This window comes from Phalacrocorax carbo, chromosome 1, assembly GCF_963921805.1.
Source record: "Phalacrocorax carbo chromosome 1, bPhaCar2.1, whole genome shotgun sequence".
NCBI lineage: Eukaryota > Metazoa > Chordata > Aves > Suliformes > Phalacrocoracidae > Phalacrocorax > Phalacrocorax carbo.
In genome coordinates, this window is record NC_087513.1 from 85,974,802 (window position 1) to 85,995,502 (window position 20,701).

The 20,701-nt window shown below is 49.5% G+C and overlaps 1 protein-coding gene across 1 annotated transcript; it reads right to left on the minus strand.

The window, feature by feature from the left end:
* Positions 1-229: 229 nt before the first annotated feature.
* On the minus strand, positions 230-20,615 carry PTPN6 (protein tyrosine phosphatase non-receptor type 6). The gene is made up of 16 exons (XM_064464374.1): positions 20,247-20,615; positions 19,970-20,071; positions 12,503-12,625; positions 12,000-12,194; positions 8,796-9,018; positions 7,950-8,066; positions 7,665-7,778; positions 4,259-4,355; positions 3,716-3,795; positions 3,475-3,624; positions 3,224-3,355; positions 2,788-2,942; positions 2,424-2,491; positions 1,905-2,056; positions 1,068-1,165; positions 230-947 (listed from the first exon to the last, which is right to left on the minus strand). The coding sequence occupies exons 2-16, from the start codon at positions 19,981-19,983 to the stop codon at positions 839-841; spliced, it is 1,827 nt and encodes a 608-aa protein (XP_064320444.1). The 5' UTR covers positions 19,984-20,071; positions 20,247-20,615; the 3' UTR covers positions 230-838.
* Between the last annotated feature and the right edge of the window lie 86 nt (positions 20,616-20,701).

Genomic DNA, 20,701 nt, shown 5'->3' on the forward strand with positions numbered 1-20,701 from the left:
GCACTCATCCTTGGTGCTGCAATTTATCCCTCATAATGTTGCCTGTTGCCTAGACATAGAGTGAAGTTGTTTTATCTAACAGGATGAATGCTTCCACCTTGGAAGTGTGTTATTGCTGTACCTGTGCCTTTCGGCATTGGCTTGGGGCATGCTATTCTCTGTATGATCATGGCTGAAATCGCTACAGCATCCACAGAGCTTATCCAGACCTTTCAACACTGACTCAGCATTCAAGCAAATACATGTTTATTTACAAAAATAGGAGAAAAGGTGGCCATCAGATCAAATTCTGGCATATTTACAGCATCCAATCAAAGGGTCAAGTAGAAAAGGGATCACAGGGCAGAGGGTTGGTATTAAGGCAGAAGGAAGTTTCCTGTTGAATCACAGAGGAACTAAGCTGAAACAGGCCAAAAACTCCAGACTTTAGAAGAGGAGGCTTCAGGGAACACTAAGAAGCTAAACTCTAACTCACAGCAGTGAGCAGAGGTGTAGCTCCTGTAAAGAGCTTCCTTGGTTCTCCTTCAGGAAGTCTGCTGAAGCTGACACAGCAGAAGTGAGTTTGGGCTCCCAGTGCTCAGAGAGCAAGGGAAAGAAGGGGTGTGATTTTTTTTCCTGTTAATGAATGATAAAGGGGCAGCACAGGCAAGGGACAATGAACTTGGTCAGCTGAGCTGGAAAGCAGTCTGGTTCAGGGCACTGAAACATGGCATGGAAAAGAAGGGGAAGGCCTAGTTGCAATCCAGGAGCGAGGAATGTGACACAGGCCAGCCTGGATGTGAGGTCCAGTCCTACATCCCAGGTTCAAACCCCTCATGGGGCTACCTGCAATGTGTGCTTATTTTTTCTTCAGTGAGCCTTTCAGCTTCTTCTCTGAGGACCGCTGTTTCCGCACCTTCTCCTCCTTTTTCCCTAAGTTCTCATAAACTGTTGTCTCCTCTTTCTGCCTGTAAGACCAGGGAAAAACAAAGTGAAAAGTGAGCAAGAGGAAAAAGCCAGCCAAGCCAGCAGGGAGACTGTTGCCAGAGACAGGCATAGATGGGCCTCTGGTTTAGATGAGCTCTTACTTGGAGGATTTTCGTGAAGCCTTGGCGTGCACATTCCTCACTGCAGGGGGGTAGGAGATGTTCCCATACTCAGACTCGTTTGGCTTGCCTTTCTGTGACTACAGGAGAGAAAAGCCAAGCTGAGAAGAGTGTGGCCTGGGAAAAGCATGCAAGGCATCATGGAAGAGTTCTGGCTGTTTGACCATGCTTTGTGATAGGATCTCAGTAGAGGTTGGTGGATTGCTGAAGTTCTCAGGCTCAGTGCACTCTGCCTGCTGCTGTCACAGAGGTGAGCAGCAGGGATGCAAATGCATCCTTGTACAGCAGTGAACAGTGTGGCAACAAATTTCTGGAGGCACTAGAATGCCTGAGAGTGCCATGTGTCAGCTAAAGAATATTAAACAGATAGCAGCAGCTAGTGGATGCTGCCAGAGGCTACAAAGATACATAAAAGATGCCACTTCTCAGCTAGTAGGAGAAAATCCTTTCCACAAGGGCTTGGGAGGCAACTGCAGAACCAGGATGGGAAAGACAAAGAGGAAAGGAGAAGGAAAAATCTTTGCCTGTCTTAGATTCAACTTGTAACAAAACAGCACTTGGTGGAGACATTGTATGGAATGTAGTTGAAATATCTGCCTTAAGACTTAGGAATTCAGGTTTAGAAATTCAGAAGGGGTTGGTACTTGAGCTGCCAATGTTGTCCCTGAATTTTAAAGAGAGGGACTCAAATCTTGGCACACCATTGTAGTCTATGTAGGTTCCAATGCTAGCTTAAAGCTTGGGAAACACAGTGCTTGGGCTCAGAGCCAGCATCATGCAGGGCCTAGACCGACAGGACAGGAGAGTCCCCTTTCTCACCTGGATAACTTCCAGCTTTCTCTTGGTCGTCTCTATGAACTGGCAGATGGCCATGTAGATGAACTTGTACTGGGCCTCCGTCTGCACCATCCCTGAGCGTTGGGCCCTCACCATCTGGATGGTCTTCTGGATGTCAATGTCACAGTCCAGCCCTAGCAAGGGGCACCAGAAAAGCTTATGGACCACCCCCTTCCCAATTCTCCACCAAAAGCAGTCACAGTGGAGGTCAGTCAAGAAGTTTCTGCCTCCCTCCATATTCTTTACTCCTGTATGGACCTCCTATCCCCCTTTCCTGCTCAGCATCTTCCAAGTCTGGCCCTGGAGGAAGAGCCCAAGCTCAGGGTAAGCGGACACGGTGCAGAGATCCAGCAGCTGCCACACAGCAAGGACAGCACAACCTTCTGTGGCAGAATGTCTCCCACTGATACCTGATAGTTTTCATCTCATTGCAGCTGGACTTAAGGGCACAGCCCTACTGGGTAAGCCAATTCACGTCAAGACACTTTGGGGTCCTCTTACCCTTGGTGGAGATTGTTTCCACTATCATATCAATGACGATGATAGTCCCAGTGCGGCCAATCCCAGCACTGCAAGGAGAAGACAAGCAGAGGTCAAAGCAGTACAGCTCCTGAAACAAAATGCAGATGCTTCTGGGGAAGGATGTGGCACACGTAGCAGCTGTTCAGCAATGCCACAAAAGAGTTGAGGATTCAACAGGCAGCAGAGTTTGGTTTGGGGGCATCAGAGGAAAAAGCAAATAGTGGGGCTGGCATAAGCTTCACTTGCAAGTCCTGGAGAGGAGCTGGTGCAGCAGGACAGACTTTCTACACATCACCCTATATAAAGGATGGAGAATGCTTCAAACCCCAACCTCTGTACCAACCTGCAATGCACCAGAATAGGCCCTGCATGTGGGATGCTCTCCTGCTTCTGGTTTATTTGGTCAAGGAAGCTGAGCACTCCTCCTGGCTCGCTGGGTACACCATGGTCAGGCCAGCTCAGGTACTGGTAGTGCCAGATCTCACGCACAGCCTTACCCTGATAATAACAAAACACCCTACTGGTAAAACTGGAACCCAGTCCTATCCCTGACCTCTGTCCCAGGGATAGGTGGGTCTGAAGCCAAAGGGAATCTCTGTCTCCTGCGCACTTCTTGGTGATTCCAACAGTGCAATTCCAGCCCAAAACAGGTGGGAACAGCAACCCCAAGAACAATACAATAGCGGTATCACCACAGCACCCAGCAGTTCCCAGCCTTAGACATACAGTGACTGTTAGATCCATGGGCTCCATGACAGCCCTCAACCAGGCACACTCACGTTATCCATCGGACACACACAGAGGTGCCGGAGTTTGTACTCCAATGCATCATGCTCCCCAGCATTCTCCACAAGGTAGGGACCGTATTCCTTCGTGCTGCCCACCTCTGGCCAGTAAGGCACACATTTGTTCTGTGTGGGCAGAGAAGACAGGGTGAGGACGGGCAGAAGGCAGGAAAGAGAGAAAGAGCAGCACAGTGGTTGAAGGGGAATAGGAGGCAGCTCCGAGACACATACAAACTGCTACTTACCCGCCCTTTCTCTACCTCCCTTGTGGTCATCACAATAATGCGTGTGTTCTCCTGCCACACCATTTGCCAGAAATCATTGACTGTGGCATCCAGGCAACCCTGGCTAGCGATGTAGGTCTTGGTGCACTCATCTGGGCTGATCAGTTTGTTCTGAGTGTGGACAGGGGAAGATCAGGAGGGCTGCAGGAGTAAGCAAGCCCTCCCCCATTTTGGGCATAGAGCCATCTTTCAAGACTCTCACCTTGACATAGTTGGCATTGATATAGTCAGATCCAGGGATATTTGGGTCCCTTCCCTGGAGGATGACTCTGGAGTGATCAACTGGGGATGCAGTGAAAGAATAAACAGAACAATGAGATACTTTGTACCCTGGCACATGAAGCTTTTTGCTGCCCCATACCACCTCATTCAGGTTACCCTGTACATGCAACATGCCCCATGTTTTCACCTCTCCTTCTCTGGGGTCAGACCAATCTCACCCTGTCCTCCCATCTCTCTACACCTATGATGGACCATCAGAAACTAATGAGTCTGATGCAACCCTCACTCTTTTCTTCAAGAACATGAGAAGGCTGTGACCTCTCTCATCAGCTCTTAAATCCTCAATGCCACACACCTTGTAACCCATTCTGGAGGATATAGTGGGCTGAGACAGAGCCAGGGATGACTTGGACAGCTCTTCACTGCCTGCCTATTTGTTGGTTGGCTGGCTGGTTTGGTTTTTTTTTGGGGGGGTGTTGGTTTTTGTTTTGTTTTGTTTTTATAGTGGAGAAGCAAGACTCACAGGGCAAGATGTTCTTGTATCGGTTCTTGCTCTTGTTTTCAGGTCTCTGACCCTCATGACGGTCAAACAGGTGCTTGGCTTCCTGTTTTTGCAGGCTCTGAGAGCAGAAGAGAGAATAATCATGGCAAGGTCACAATGTATGACATGGGACATGGGCACTCAGAACAGTGACTCTGGGGACACATGGGCATGCTTGTGGGGGAACAGAGAAGTGAAAAGCAAACCTTTCCAGTTTTATGACAATGGGACTTTCCCCAGCAACCATAGCCTGTTAGGGAATCTACCTGTCTAGAAGGGGCAAAGGAATCTTTGGCAGCAGGCTGGCCAACTTGGTGAGGCAGACTTTAAACTGAAGGATTCGGGGCGCAGTGTCCAAGGTGGCAATGCTAATGCCATCGTATCCGACGGGGGAATAAGCCAGGCCAACCAGAGCAGCAACAAAGATGCCTTAGCTGCCTCATGAGATAACAATCAGAAGACCAACCACCTCAAGGGTGTGCATGGCTATAGCGGGTCCTCGTTCACCCATCCAGGGAAACCTGCCTGCTCAGTTACCTCTCTGAAATGCCTGAACACCAAACACACACAGCATAGGGATTAAACAGGAGGAACTAGAGATCTGCGTGCAGTCGCAGGGCCATGATATCATTGCAATTACAGAGATGTGGTGGGCTAGCTCAGGTGACTGGAATGCTGTCATGCATGGCTACATACTTTTTAGGAAAGACAAGCCAGCAGGGTGAGGTGGTGGAGTTGCTCTTTATGTGAAGGATCAACTGGAATCTATCGAGCTCTGCATAGGGGTAGAGGCAGAACCAAGTCGAGAGCTTATGGGTAAAAATTGAGGGGCAGGCAAATATTGGTGACACCATTGTGGGCATTTGCTACAGGCCACCTGATGAGGAAGAGGAAGCAGGCAAGATGAGAATTTTACAGACAGCTGGAAGTAACCTCACAATCACAAGCCCTGATTCTCATGGGGGACGTCAACCACCCTGATAATTGCTGGAAAAGCAACACGGCAAGGTGCACACAAACAAAGATGGTCTGGTTGAGGATGTGTTGGTTGGGGGGGTAGCCTTGGCTGCAGTGACCATGAGATGGTAGAGTTCAGGATCCTGCGTGGTAGAAGCAGAGCAAAAAATAGGATTACAGCCCTGGACTTCAGGAGAGCTAACTTTGGCCTCTTCAAAGACCTGCTTGGAGGAATCCCATGGGTTAGGGCTCTAGAGGGTAGGGGGACTCCAAGAGAGCTGGTCAGTATTTAAGTACCACTTCCTCCAAGCTCAAGATTGGTGCATCCCTCTGAGGAATAAGTCAAGCAAAAGAGCCAGGAGACCTGCATGGATGAGCAAAGAGCTTCTAGAAAAACTCAAGTGGAAGAAGGAGGTTTACAGTATGTGGAAAAAGGGACTGGCCACTTGGGAGGAATGTAGGAACGTTGTCAGGGTATGCAGAGATGCAACGAGGAAGGTCAAGGCCCACTTGGAACTAAATTTGACAAAGGATGGCAAGGATAACAAGAGGAGCTTCTTCAAATACATCAGTAGTAAAAGAAAGACTGGGGAAACTGTGGGCCCCCTGCTGAACGAGGTGGGTGCCCTGGTGACACAGGTTGCAGACAAGGCAGAATTATTGAATGCCTTCTTTGCTTGAGTCTTTACTGCTAAGGCTGGCCCTCAGGCATCCTGGCCCCCAGAGGTGAGAGAGACTTCCCCTTGGCTGAGGTGGATTGGATTAGAGATCACTGAGGCAAACTGGATCCTCACAAATCCATGAGCCCCAATGGGATGCACCCACAAGTGCTGAGGGAGCTGGCAGATGCTGTTGCTAAGCCTCTCTCCATCATCTTTGAAAGGTCATCAGAAGTAGTCACCATGGATTCACCAGGGGTGAGATCATGCTTGACCATCCCGATAGCCTTCTATGATGGCATGACTAGCTGGGTAGATGATGGGAGAGCAGTGGATGTTGTTTACCTCAACTTCAGCAAGGTTTTTGACACTGTTTCCCATAACATCCTCACAGGTAAGTTTAGGAAGTGTGGGTTCGATGAGTGGACAGTGAGGTGGATTGAGAACTGGCTCAACAACGGAACTAAGAGGGTCATGATCAATGGGGCTGAGTCTGGTTGGAGGCTTGTAACTAGCTCTGTAACTAGTGTACAGACCCCAGGAGTCTGTACTGGGTCCAGTCCTGTTCAACATACTCATCAATGACCTGGACGAAGGGACAGAGCATACCCTCAACAAGTTTGCTGATGATACCAAGCTGGGAGGAGTGGCTGTTACACCAGAAGGCTGTGCTGCCATTCAGTGAGACCTGGACAGGCTGGAGAGCTGGGCCAAGGGGAACCTCATGAAATTTAACAAGAGTAAGTGCAAGGTCCTGCACCTGGGGAGGAACAACCCCATGCACCAGTACAGGTTGGGGACTGAACTACTGGAAAGCAGCTCTGTTGAGAAGGACCTGGGAGTGCTGGTGTACAGCAAGCTGACCCTGAGCCAGCAATGTGCTCTTGTGGTCAAGAAGGACGATGGTATCCCGGGGTGCATTAAAAGGAATGTGGCCAGCAGGTTGAGGGAGGTTTATCCGCTCCCTCCACTCTGCCCTAGTGAGGCCACATTTGGAGTACTGCATCCAGTTTTGGGCTCCACAGGTCAAGAAACAGGGAACTACTGGAGAGGGTCCAGCAGAGAGCTACAAAAAGATGATCAGGGGACTGGAGCAGCTCTCTTATGAGGAAAGGCTGAGAGGCCTGGGTTTGTTTAGCCTGGAGAAGGGAAGACTGAGGGGGGATTTCATCAATACCTATAAATATCTAAAGGGTGGGTGTCAGGATGATGGGACTAGGCTCTTTTCAGTGGTGCCCAATGACAGGACAAGGGGCAATGGGCACAAGCTGGAACACAGGAAGTTCCACCTCAATATGAGAAAAAACTTCTTTACTGTGAGAGTGACAGAGCAGTGGAACAGGCTGCCCAGGGAGGTTGTGGAGTCTCCTTCCCTGGAGACATTCAAAACCTGCCTGGATGCAGTCCTGGGCACCCTGCTCTAGGTGTACCTGCTCAAGGAGTGGGGTTGAACAAGAGATGATCTCCAGAGGTCCCTTCCAATCCCTACCATTTAAAAAAAAAAAAAAATCCAAGGTCCATGCCTCTACCATATTGATGATTCATTCTCCCAACCATGAAAAAGCACATTTCTACCTCACTAGGTTCACTTAAAGATGACACTCACTCCCCAGAGGAACAGGTTCCAAACAGAGATCTTTCAGAGCTAAACCAACAAGAATTTACAAGAGACCTGAGAAGTTCGTGTCCAGGAAGACATCAGGGATGGAGAATGAGTTGGCGCACAGGGACTTCCCAAAAAGACAGAATAATGACCCCCAGCAGTTTCTTACATCAAATTCCTCCCAGAATCCAGCTTTGGACGTCTCCTCAGATAGACTCTTCTTGTTCAGCTCCTGCACTCTATTCTCAATGTCAGCAGCATTCACCCTCGTAGCATAGTAGGGCTGGGGATGGGAAAACACAGTTGATTGGTATAAAAGAGAGAGAGACACACGCTGCTGGAGAGCAAAGTCTCCTCTTGTGCTGTGGAGAAAAAGAGAGGGATACAAAACAGAAACAAACAGCAGGTGTGTCCCTCTCCAAAGGATCCCTAAGAAACAGGAAACAGGATTTACCTGCTTCAGGTACACAAAGGAGCCAGACACCTCCTCAATTCCAGTCTTCTTGAAGTGTTCCACCAGATCGGCCAAGCTGTCAAACTTTTCAGCACCTCCAACTGTGTAGCGTCCATTCTAAATGGAGGAAGAATATGAAACATCCCACTTATAATATTCCTATAGACAAAGCTGATAATGCTCAGAGAAAAGGTAACACTGGGCTGTACAGCTATAGGCACTAGGCACCACCCCGTGCCATCTAGAAAAGCATTTCCTCTGGCAGCGAGGTCAAATGGTATTTTCCCCTGAGAATGCTAAGTTCACAGCATGGTGAACGGACTCCTGGTCTCAGTGGATGGAAGCCCAGAGAAGGTATATTGCCCTCAGCTCTCATTTAAGGTCAGTTGCTTTCAGTCCTTGAAATTTCCCTCACTCTTTGCATCATCCCACATGAAAGAAATAGGAGAACTTGTGACAGCAAGGTTGGTAACATTCTTCAGACTAAGTGTGGAGGTCTTGCGGATAACCTTCGCCCTCCTCCTCCAAGAGCTTTTAACTCTTCAGATGAACTTGTAATTAGATTGTGAATCCTCCTCGGTCTTTCACCACAAGCTGCCTGTACTGGAGCTCTTGGTCACACTGAGCCCTACTTCTTCCCATGTCTGAGCACCCAGCACTGCCAATTGTCACCCAGGCTGGGGCGAGGACATAAGGAACCTGCAAGGTGATGGCACTTTGATCCAAATTCAGAAACACTGCTGGTAATAATCAAGCTGCCAGGGCCCATGCTTTTGAGGACATGATCAGTAGAGATGGGCAGAGACTTTTTCCTCTCCCTTTCCCTTTGCTCTCCCAAATGCTCACCTCGCACATGATCTTGATGTGCGTGACTTTGAGCCGGGCCCCAGAGGCACTGGTTGCCCCTGCCGGTGAAGCATCAGACCCAGGTTTAAGCTGGTCAGTGAGGACAGACAAGACAAAATCCCCAGGCTTGCTGAGGCTCTCCCGCACCAAGAAGGTCCAAGGGGTGGCTTTGGCCTGGAGAAGTGACTCAGCTTCAGAGCCTGGCAGATGCCCATGGTACCACCTAGGAAAAAACAAGAGAGGGTCAGAAGAGAGGTGGAGATGCAGGTAAGTGGATGCCTTTGAGCTGATGAGTGAAGGACAGTAACAGTGGGAAGCATGAGGAAGGAAGAAAGGAAGGAGAAGACAGAGGGGAGGGAAAGAGAGAGGGAAGGAAATCAAGAGAGGAGTAGGATCTTGTGAAAAACAGAGGATACAGAAAGAAGTAGAGAGTTAGCAAGAAAAGGAAAGGGCAAGGGATGAGGTGGAGGTAGAAGGGACCTGGGGAGCAGAATGCGGGGACCAGAATGCTGGTAGCAGAGGACACAGTAGGAAAGCACCAAGTGTGATCCAGTTGAGTGATACACACACGCACAAGTAGGCAATGCTTGCTGCCTTGAAGACCAGTTGGGGGAGGTTAAGTCCATGGGTTTCAGCACCTCCCAGTATTATTGGGATTCTAGCCTTACTGCTGCAGCATGCTTTGGAGACTCAAACACCAGGGAAACAAAAATAAACCCCCAGTGAGTCAGAAACTCTCCCATTGGATTTAGCAGCACCCAGATGGCTGTGTTGAGATCAGACCCATTAAAGAACCAGCTCAGTAACCCCTTCCTGAAACACAGTCACCTCTTCAATCAAAGGATAATTCCCATTCTCTGTGCACATCACACTGTAGCAACCAGCCTAGCCATGGGAGTGAACACTGAGAGCCACCTGGAGCCCATATGCTGCTCCTGGTACCTATCACTGTTATTGATCCACGTGCATAGTCCTGTCCTCAATGCAAACACCCAGTCAGCAGCTCCTTCTCTCCTCTCAGCACAGGGTGAGGAGCATCCCCATTTGACCAAGGTGCTCTCTGTCTTGCAGGACTGGACCCAGGGTGCAGAGGGGCACAAGTTGGTACAAGTGGCACAGCTGCTGCCAAGCACCTTCCCACCTACAAAGGTCTCTGGGGTAGGTGTGTGTCTGCCTGGTCGGATCTCACTGCACTGTTTGGTGTGGGTGCAAGTGACAGACACCAGAAGCAGGCTGGGAGATGGGACAACCATGGCCTCTCCTCCTACTGCAGAGCTCTTGGCCCTGCAGAAACTCCAGATGCAACTCAGGTTGTCTCTGTGCAGATCCTGTAGTTTCTATTGCCTGTCCCAAGCTCCACAGTTTCTTTGGACCACAGCAGAAGGTCTTGGGGGGCACTGCTGAGCTGCCAGTAGAGATGCAGAAGGCCACGTTCACTGCAGCTCTGTCCTGCTTCCACAAAACTCGCTTGGAAGCTGGAGCTAGAGATCCAAATCATAGAAAGTTGAAAGCTGTGAAGTAGTCTGGGCACTTGATCTGGAAAATTAGCCAAATCATCCTACTCCTCCCAGTAGCCATTTTCTGGTGGAGCCTCTACTGGGTCTGAACCCATCTCAGCCCAGGGGCCCCCACAGCCCTGGTGCTCCTGCCCCGGCCCTTTCTTCCTTCCCAGCTTGGTGTCAGGGAGGGGATTTGGGCCCTTCTCCTCCTCCAGTAGGGATGGGCCTGGTTCAAGCAGGCCCCTCTGGTCCTGGGACATCCCTGTCTCCAGCTCCTGCTTGTTGCAGGTACCATAACAAGCACCAGACTCGCTCCATACATCACTGTGCACACTGCCAGCAAGGCCAGGCTGATGCTTAGTAGACGAGCCAGGGTGGGTAGATCTCTGGGAGCAGGTTTGCTGCCCACAGGGCATCTAACAGTGGAGGCGGGAGTGGTACTGGTGACTACGGTGAACTTCACATTGTTAGGGCTGTTCCCAAGAATTGAAATGGAGTTTGGGAGGATGTGCCCCAGTCACAGAAGCGGCCAGGACATTCATTCACCCCTGTATCCAGCCAGACCAACGCATTCCTCTACACAACATCTAAGAACCATTTTGACAGCAAAACATGGCAGGCAGCTGTTTTGCCTCGGCAAGTAATTTCTGTTGATCCTCACCTCATGCACTGCAAGAAATAGCTGGTGACTTCCACCGCACCGCAGTCATTAATTTCTGGTCATCCTCCCAAAGAAGGATTCAGCCACCATGTGCCAGTGCTCAGATGCCCCCCAGGGAATGGTTGACACCTCCTGCTCATCAAAGAGGTCTCCAGGCCTCCCCTCCACAGGTAGGAAGGGGTTAATGGGTCCCGTTCCCCCCTCCCTTCCCCCAGTAGAGCCCAGCTCTTCAAAGCCACGTGATGGAAAATCACTTGGGGAGAGAGTGAGAGGAGCTTTCGTAAGAGCCTGGAGGGGGAGGGGGGAGAAGTTTCCAACCGCAGGGAGGAAGGGAGGAAACTGCAGGGCTGCAACCCAGCGGCCTTGAGTGGAGAGGACAGCCGACATGCAAGCACTGGCCCCTCTGCAGCTGGACCCCAGAGTAAGCAGGGCGGGGGGACCCAGGCTCTTCACCCAGGGCATCTTTGCTCCCTGTCTCCATGAGCGCAAGGAGGACCTGTCCGCCCCAGAGCATGACACAACTGCTCTCCGAGCTGCATCAAAGAGCCTGAAAGCACAACGCAAGGGCAAAACCACCTGATTTGATTTAGGAACTTGGTGTCAGAGACATATGCAAAGCGGGGACAGGAAGGAGACTAAGCAGGCTAGGAATAGCAGGGGAACATGGTCCTGCTCTCGGCTACGTGAGTCACCCAGGCCCGGAAAAAACAAGGAGGTTTGAGGCAAGGCTGAGGGCTTCCACCTAACATGTCACTCTATAGACCACTGCAGAACCATAACTAACATCACAACCTTTGCTTTTAGGGACAGTATATAAATAGCAAAAGCAACAGGAAACCAGAAGTAAAAATAGAGCCCTATTAGGTCTGCTGTGATGGGTCAAGCTATGTCCAGCTTGGGGATGCTGCCACCATAGAAGGTATGGGAAGCAAAAGACACTTTTTGCAGGGTTTGCCCTGGGGGTGCAGGCAGGGCAGAAAGAAGACCATGACACACAGAGGAGATCTCATCACAGACACACCAGCTGCTTTGCTTTCTCTGTACCTCTCTGTAGTGGGGTCGGAACAGTTGAGTGGGTATCGCAAGTCGATGATGGTTCCATCTTTGTCCTGTAGTGAGCCCTGTTGTTGCGTGTAGTACTCCACCAGTTCTGACAAGGTAGCAAACTTCTCTCCTCCATACAGGTCATAGAAATCCCCAGTATTCTGGATGCGGATGTGGGTTACCTGGTCACCAACCCTGTGGGATGATGCACAGAGCAGTCCAGTGAGGTGGTTGGAAAAGAGGCATAAAATGTTCTGCATTATCTTCTGCCATGGAACCAGAGCAAACCATCCCATTGAAAGGAGATGACTGCAAAGGGAAGCTCCTGGGGCAACGTGAGGGAGGGTCTAGAAGATGCTGGGAAGCTCAGGTCCTTTTACAGCTTGGAAAGAACTCAAAAGGAATAAGGACAGGATGAAGAAGATGCCCCAGGACATGTGAGGATCTAAGCATTCTGCGTATGTAACCCTGGAAAGACAGATGTTGGGGTCCAAGTTACTTACCGAACTGAAAGAGAAAAATCCCCCTGATTCTTCCGACTGGGTCTGGCCAGAAAGCTCCCATGGACACCTCGCCCCTTCAGTAAGGCTTCAGCTTCGAGCCCACTCAAGTCACGGTGAAACCACCTAGCAGAGCAGATAAAAACAAGACCAGGTGAATAAAAAAAGGCCAGGCACTCTTGTGGAAACTTGTACAATGAAAAATGGACCCCAGTCAGTACCCCTAGATATACGCATAGAGGTGACAGCCAGCAGCAGCATGCCTTCCTACCTGATACCTCCCCCAGCCTATGAAAGGTTTCCATTGAGATACAGCTTCCAGAATGATCCCACCTCTGATCTGTCCTACTTTCCTGGTCCCCCGCCCTACACACACACACACACACACACACATTTCTTAGCCCCTCTTACCTCACCATCGTGGAGGGTGAAAGAAGAGGGGACCAAGTGGCTACCACCAAAACAACTCAAAAAACACAGAGGAAAAATCAGTTTGTGCTGGCGAGAAAAGGGAAGCCGGAGATCTGTGCTGGAGCACCCAATGCCAAGCTCTTTCTGTGCCTCTTGGGAGCTGGCCATGTATTATCTCTTCTGGCATCTACCATCAGTCCATTCAGACCCTCTCCATCCACCCGTTTCGGGATGCGTGCCTTGTTCTCTAGCCCTCTGCACAGTGCTTTTGGGCACAGGCAGGCGCAAGCCCGTGCGCAGCTGGGCACGCACGGCTCCAGGAACAGGAAGCGCTCTGAGCCATCAACTCCCCAGCCCCAAGCTGCTTTGCACACACACTTCTGCTTCTCCTTTTGTGTCTTTTCTCCCCATCCCCCCGTTATTCTTGGGTCCCCGTCTTCTTTCACACCAGGGTTGACTCTATGACCACACCTTGGGTCCTTGCTGTGCTCGTAAAATTCAGTTCTGCATGTCTTCTCTTCCCCTTCTTCTCCAAAGGCCAGTGAAAGACATAGGTGTTCCCCACTCCCAAACCCTTGCCATGGTGCCAAGGGGTCCACAGCTGCCTGGGGTCACCCACACACCTGCAAGGCTGAAGCAGGCAGCACGTGTGAGCGTACATTGAGCAATGAATCACCCTACTACAGGATATAACCACCCAGCCACACAGTTTGGCTGTACTGGTCTGCCCTCAGGTACCCAGCTGAAACCTCCATACGCTGCTTGCTGATGAATCCTCTGGGCAGGTAAATGTACTCTGTACAGCCACAGGGGGAATCTGTGCAAACGCAGAGCTGCAGACTTTGTGGTCCAGGCTAGCACTCTAAGCGCAGCACAGCCTTCCTGAAAACAGCCTGCTAGGGAATGCAGCTGACATGAGTACCAGTAGCTCAAAAGGGATGGGGTAGGAGGTGGTGTTGAAGCTGCCCAGAAAAGCAGACAGAGAGCAGGGCAGACAGCTGCTACCTGCAGTGGGCCCACCCAGCACCATAAGGCCTTAACTATTTCCTTCAAGATCCCAGTACAGCATACTGAGGCCAAAGCTGTGAACCTGGACAACTAGACACAAAGAAGTAAAACTAACCATTTCCAGTTCCCTAGCCATAGAATCCTTAAGGCTGGAAAAGACATCTAAGATCATCAAGTCCAACCGTCAACCCAACACCACCATGCCTCCTAAACCATGTCCCGAAGCGGCACATCTACACAGTTTTTGAACACCTCTAGGCATGGTGACTCAACCACCTCTCTAGGCAGCCTATTCCAATGCCTGACAACTCTTGCAGTAAAGACATTTTTCCTAATATCCAATCTAAACCTCCCCTGATACAGCTTGAGGCCTTTTCTTCTTGACCTATCACTAGTAACTTGGAAGAAGAGAACAACACCCACCTCACTACAACCCCCTTTCAGGTAGGTGTAGAGAGCAATAAGGCCTCCCCTCAGCCTCCTCTTCGCCACACTAAACCACCCCAGCTCCCTCAGCCACTCCTCATCAGACTTGTTCTTCAGAACATTCACCAGCTTTGCTGTCCTTCTCTGGACATGCTCCAGCAACTCAACGTCCTTCTTGTAATGAGGGGCTCAAAACTGAACACAGTATTCAAGGCACGGCCTCACCAGTGCCAAGTACAGGGGCACAATCACTTCCCTACTCCTGCTGTCCACGCTATTCCTGATACAAGCCAGGATGCTGTTGGCCTTCGTGCCTGCCTGAGCACACTGCTGGCTCATGTTCAGCCAGCTGCCAGCTAGCACCCCCAGGTCCTTCTCTGCCAGGCAGCTTTCCAGCCACTCTTCCCCAAGCCTGTAGTGTTGCATGGGGTTCTTGTAAATCAAGCGCAGGGCCTGGCACTTGGCCTTGTTAAACCTCATACAATTGGCCTCAGCCCATCAGTCCAGCCTGTCCAGGTTCCTCTGCAAAGCCTTCCTACCCTCAAGCAGATTGACACTTCCAACCAATTTGGTGTCATCTGCAAACTTACTGAGGGTGCACTCAGTCCCCTCATCCAGATCATTGATAAAGATATTAAACAAGACTGGACCCAAAACTGAGCCCTGGGGAACCCTGCTCGTGACCGGCTGCCAACTGGATTTAGCTCCATTCACCACAACTCTCTGGGCTTGGCCATCCAGCCAGTTTTTTACCCAGTGAAGAATCCACCCATCCAAGCCATGAGCCTCCAGCTTCTCTAGGAGAATGCTGTGGGAGACAGTGTCAAAGGCTTTACTAAAGTCCAGGTAGATAATATCCACAGCCAACATCCACTAGGTGGGTCACCTGGTCACAGAAAGAGATCAGGTTGGTAAGGCAGGACCTGCCTTTTGTGAACCCATGCTGGCTGGGCCTGATCCCCTGGTTGTCCTGCACTTGCATGGTGAGCTCACTCAAGATGTCTCGCTCCATAATCTTCCCTGGAACCAAGGTCAGGCTGACAGGCCTGTAGTTCCCCAGATCCTCCTTCCACCCTTCTTGTATATGGGTGTCACATCGGCAAGCCTCCAGTGATCTGGGTCCTCCCCTGTTAACCAGGACTGCTGATAAATGATGGAGAGTGGCTTGGCAAATTCCTCTGTCAGGTCTCTCAGTACTCTTGGGTGGATCCCATCTGGCCCCATAGACTGTGAGTGTCCAGGTGGCTCAGCAGGTCATAAACTGCTTCCTCCTGGATTATGTAGGATTTATTCTGTGATCCATCCCTGCCTTCTAGCTCAGGGGATACCCTGGGGATAACTGGTCTGAGTATTAAAGGCTGAGGCAAAGAAGGCATTAAGTACCTCAGCCTCCTCCTCATCCTCAGTAGCAATGTTCCCCCCCATCCAATAGAGGATGGAGATTCTCCTTGGCTCTCTTTTGTTGTTAATGTATTTGTAAAAACATTTTTTGTTATCCCTTACAGCAGTGGCTAGATTAAGTTCTAGTCTGGCTTTTGCCTTTCCCATTTTCTCTCTGCAAGACCTAATGACATCCCTGTACTCTTCTTGACTTGCCTGCCCCTTCTTCCAAAAGTGATAAACTCTCCTTTTTTTCCTGAGTGCCAGAAAAAGCTCCCTATTCAGCCAGGCCGGTCATCTTCCATGCCAGTTCTTCTTATAGCACATGGGGACAGCCTGCTCCTGTGCCATTAACACTTCCTTCTTGAAGAATGCCCAGCCTTCCTGGACCCCTTTGCCCTTCAGGACCAGCTGCCAAGGAACTTTCCCAACCAGTGTCCTGAACATTTGCAGCTATGGCCCATGAGTGCCCTCTTCCATAGCACTGGTTTTAAGGTCTGCAGGTCTCACAAAAGAATGGGATATAAGTAGTGGCCAAAAAGGGCACTCCAGCTAGCAAAGGAGCCTGACTCTTCCTTGGGGCCATCTCAGGTACCATGTATGGTGGTGTGGACAGGAGGAATAGCAAGAGACTTGCCCATTTCAAGTATCAGCAGCTGCAGACTTCCTTACACACCACCAAACTGGGAAATCATGCAAAAAGCTGAACAGGCTGCTAGCCATGACCGAAACAAAACTCATGTCCAGGACAGAAACTAACAGCAAAGGGAAGTACAGGAGAGATGAGTGGGAAGCTAAACTTCATTGCTAGAAAGGCAGCACAGGCACTTATAACAGCTTCCTTTGAAATACTTCTAGTTTCACACACATGATGAGCTGGGATGTGGTCTGCAGAGATCCAGCTGTACTGACTTAAAACTGATCTTAAAAAAAGGGGGACTTTAAAGGCACAGAGACCTGTGGCTCAAGGGAACAATTTCTACACAGAGAGATGTGCAATTTTAGGTGCACCCACCTAAAAGACTGCACTTAAATATGAGCCAGTCTAGCACTTGCACAGGAAAGAAATACCGTTTAGTGGTAGGACAGAAATTACAGGAACTTCTGGGAAGAAGTCCCAAAGAAGAATTCCTCATATCAAATGAATATTAGATTTGGTAGGGCTGATATGAACCCATAGCAGACAAAAATAAAACCTAGGCATCCTTACACCTTATGAACTGGTTGAACCAGAAAATCTGTCTGAGGAAGAGAACATTAGTGGGACACAGGGGAACAGGGAAAAAACAAGGTAGCAAAGAGTCCAGACCAGTTACACAAAGGATGAGTTAGCACTAAACCCACATAACTCAGTATCCTCCAGTAGGACAAACAACGGGGTACAGTGTAACCCACATGTCAGTATTTGTGTGCATACAAATCCCAGATCACATAATTTATGCAATGAATTTATACTTCTGGTTGCTTTCAGCTCAGGAAGGGACTGGATGCACACAGCTGCCTTGGTGACTTTGATCTGGGCCATCTAATTAAGAAGTACCAACGAGGGCTCCTGCTGGTAAGGGAGGGAAATATCACAGTACAGAAGCAATTCATTGGTATGTTTGAGATTGCTCTCTTCAATGGCTGCAGCATGAGGCAGCAGACTACAACTGAGGTGCTAAAACTCTTTCTTAATATAATTAACAGGTCAAGAGATTTCAGCAAAGAGACTATTCTTATGCTGTTGTTTGGCTTTCAGCATAACACAGATGGTAGAACCTCACCTTGTAAATGCTTTGTGAGCCAAGCCACAGCTAGCACAGGAAAAAATGTAAAGATAAATGAAATAACTAATTAAAAGACACCCAGAGCTGGGCTGCTGTAAAAAAAGACACTGAGAAACTGGACAGAATCCAGCATAAGGCCACAAAGTGGGGGTGAAGAGCCTGGAACACAGCAGAGGCGGAGGAAGCTGGGTTTGTTCAGTTTGAAGATGCTTTAGGGATTTCACAGCTGTCTGAGACTACCTGGAAGGATACTGGGGGTTTTAGAGCCACATTCTTTTTTGTGGGACACAACAAAGGACAGAGGCAGCAGGCATAACTTGCAACGAGGGAAATTCTGATGAGGTATGAGGAAAAAATGCACACACACTCCCCCCCAAGGGCGGTTCAGCAATTGCCACAGGTCCCCAGAGAGGTTGGGGAGTCTCTGCTCTTGGAGATGTTCAGGACTCACCTGATCTAACTTTGGGGGTAGCTCTACTGTGAGCAGGGTGTTGGACTAGGTGATCCAGAGATCAAAATGGTAGTTGAAGGGAAGGGTAGAGGAAGAGGTTATGTGTGGAGCCTCTTTTCCCCCTGTACTCCCTAAGCCTCTATGTGCAGCTACTTCCAGAGTGAACCGCCAAATACATAACAAATTTAGCATCCTTTGGCAAGGAGTTCCACTGCTCAGCTACAGAAATACTCTGTCCTTTGGCTTGCTTATAACCTGCTCCCTGCCTTGTTTTTAATAACATCTGATTGTTGTAAAAAAAGAAAAATCAGTGACTGATTCCTGTTCACGCCCCACTCAAGCTGCTGCTGCTTCAGACCCATAACATCCATATCCTTCCTCAGCTCTTTGCCAGGCTGAAGTCTCCAACCCTATTTAGGTGTTCTTCATACAGAGATTTTCTACACCTCTGATTGCATTCACTGTCCTTCTCTGAGATGCTTCCAACACTGGTATATTGTTTTGGAGATAAGGGTGAAGGGTGGCACAGAACTGCAGTGTTCAAGATGCTGGTGAGACATGGACATATATGTATACACACACACAGAGATTATTTCTGCTATTTGTTCACCACAGCCCAGCATTAAGCTAAAAATTGCATGGACTTACATATGATCACTGTCCTACTCCAGAGAGGTTACGATTCATTCACAGTTCATTGTTTCATATGTAAATTTTAAATTCTTTTTCTCCATGAACATTGTTCTATATAGGCCTATATTTATGTTTCATCTGCTGTTCTGTTGCCCACTCACTATCGTAAAGTCCTTCTGCAATTGTTCGCAGTCAGCTCCCACCCTGTTATCCTGAATAACTTTCCACCATCAGTCAATTTTCTCACCTCACTGTACCAGCTGTATTTCCAGGTCATTTGGAAATATACTAAACAGCGTTTATTTCAGGTTAGGTCCTCATGATCTCATCACTGATAACTTCCCTTTGCTGCAAAAGCTGGATGTTCATTCCCACCTTCCATTTCCTATTTGCTACTAATTCTTTACCCAAGAAAAACACCATCTTCTTTCTTATGACTTTAGCTTTATTTAAAGACTTTGATGAGAAAATAATGTAAAATAATTTTTTAGAAGTCCAAAGAAACTGTATCAGCCAGACCTGCCTTCTACACAAGCTTGCTGAAACCCTCAAAAAAACTCATTTTACCGGACAGGATTTGCCTTTACAAAAGCAAATGCTGACTCTTTCTTTAACATCACGCTCATTGCTTTCTACCCTCTTGCCAGATATCAGCTTCATTGTTCTGTGCTTCCCTCCTCATCACATTTGTGGATCACATTTGGAGCCTTTTCTGAGAATCAGCATTTGCACTTGTTACTTCTAATTCTCAGCACTGAGATGACTTTAGGCGGGAGGCTTTGCCGTTTTGCACAGAACTGCACCATAGCTCCGCTGTTAGTGCGGACTGAAGGCCACCTGCACTTGGGGGATAGGACTGTCTTCTTGTGACTCGCCCAAGCCAGATGTTCTTTGTCAGGCCACAGGGTCCCCAGACAGCGCTGGGCCATCACAGTGGCCCAGATACTCACCATAGAGCTTCCTTACACCACGCCACTGCTGCTCCCAGAGCAGAGCACCCATTTGGACTGACCGCAAGGGTTTTATGTCCTGCTGTTCCATAAAGGGCTAGAAAGACTGTAGCAAATCAAGAAATATCCAGGATTTAAAAGGTCAGCCACGTGACCTCTCTTTGTACACAACCATCTGGAGATGCTGCAGCTGCGGCACTGGCAGAGTGACTGTAGCAGACTGGGCATCACAAACCCTGCTTGCTTGTTATGAAAGGGAGAAGGAGCAGCAGGAAGAGCAGTAATAATGCAAAACACTGTGAGCTCCAGCCCTACAGCTGCCCTATAGCTCCTATTAGAAGGCGGGTTTTTTCCCCTTCTGTGTCCGATTCCTACTGCCAATATTATTTTCTTCACCACCAGTTCTTGTTTTCTTCCCCTAACTAGCATTCACAGCACTCACCCACAGGATGGCATCAGGATCTTGACTCTCAGATCCCCACTGATGGGGGACTGACAGCAGCTGGTGGAGGAAGCACCACAGCCCTTAACCAGGGGGGTCCTACTAAAGAAAATAAAGCAATATTGGAATTATCAAGGCAGTATCTTGTGACAGACTTGGGGGAGCGATCACAAATCTCGACAGAGGAGGGGTGGGCTCGCACCCTCCCGATAGGGCTGGGCACTCACAGCAGCAAGTGCCAGGGCTTCAGAGGATTGCGGCACCTCCCGTGACTCACCTGTGTCTGATTCACACAGGCAGTCCCGAACTCCGCCTGCTCCTAGGCGGACTAAGCAGAAGGTAGCTCCAGGTCAGGAACCGCAGGCCTCAAGCACAGGGCTTAACTTTCACCATTTGCAAAGCACTTCCTGGGCTGTAGTTAATGAATAATTAGAGGGGTGGGGTAAGGCCAAGGCCAAGCTGGAAGAGGTGGGTGAAGACGGAAGGGACTGACTGCTCTTCCTGCCTCCTATCCGCTAAGCTCACGCCCTTGCTGGCTGCATTCCTGCCTGATTTGTAAGCGAACAGCACCGAAGGCAAAACCAGACATGACATTCTCCCACCTGGATCCCGGCTCTCCCCAGCCTGGCTTCTTCACCCCCGGGCCCCACCACTCATCGCCCTCCCCAAAGACCTCAGCACTCCCAAGAGCAGTGGGCATGCCAGCTGGGCCGCTACAGACATACCTGCCAC

Coding starts and splice junctions, on each gene's coding strand:
- PTPN6 (XM_064464374.1), bottom strand. Junction 9,019..11,999: donor TCCGACCCCACTACAGAGAG/GTACAGAGAAAG, acceptor GTTTTTTCCTAG/GTGGTACCATGGGCATCTGC. Junction 7,779..7,949: donor CCTTTGTGTACCTGAAGCAG/GTAAATCCTGTT, acceptor TCCCATCCCCAG/CCCTACTATGCTACGAGGGT.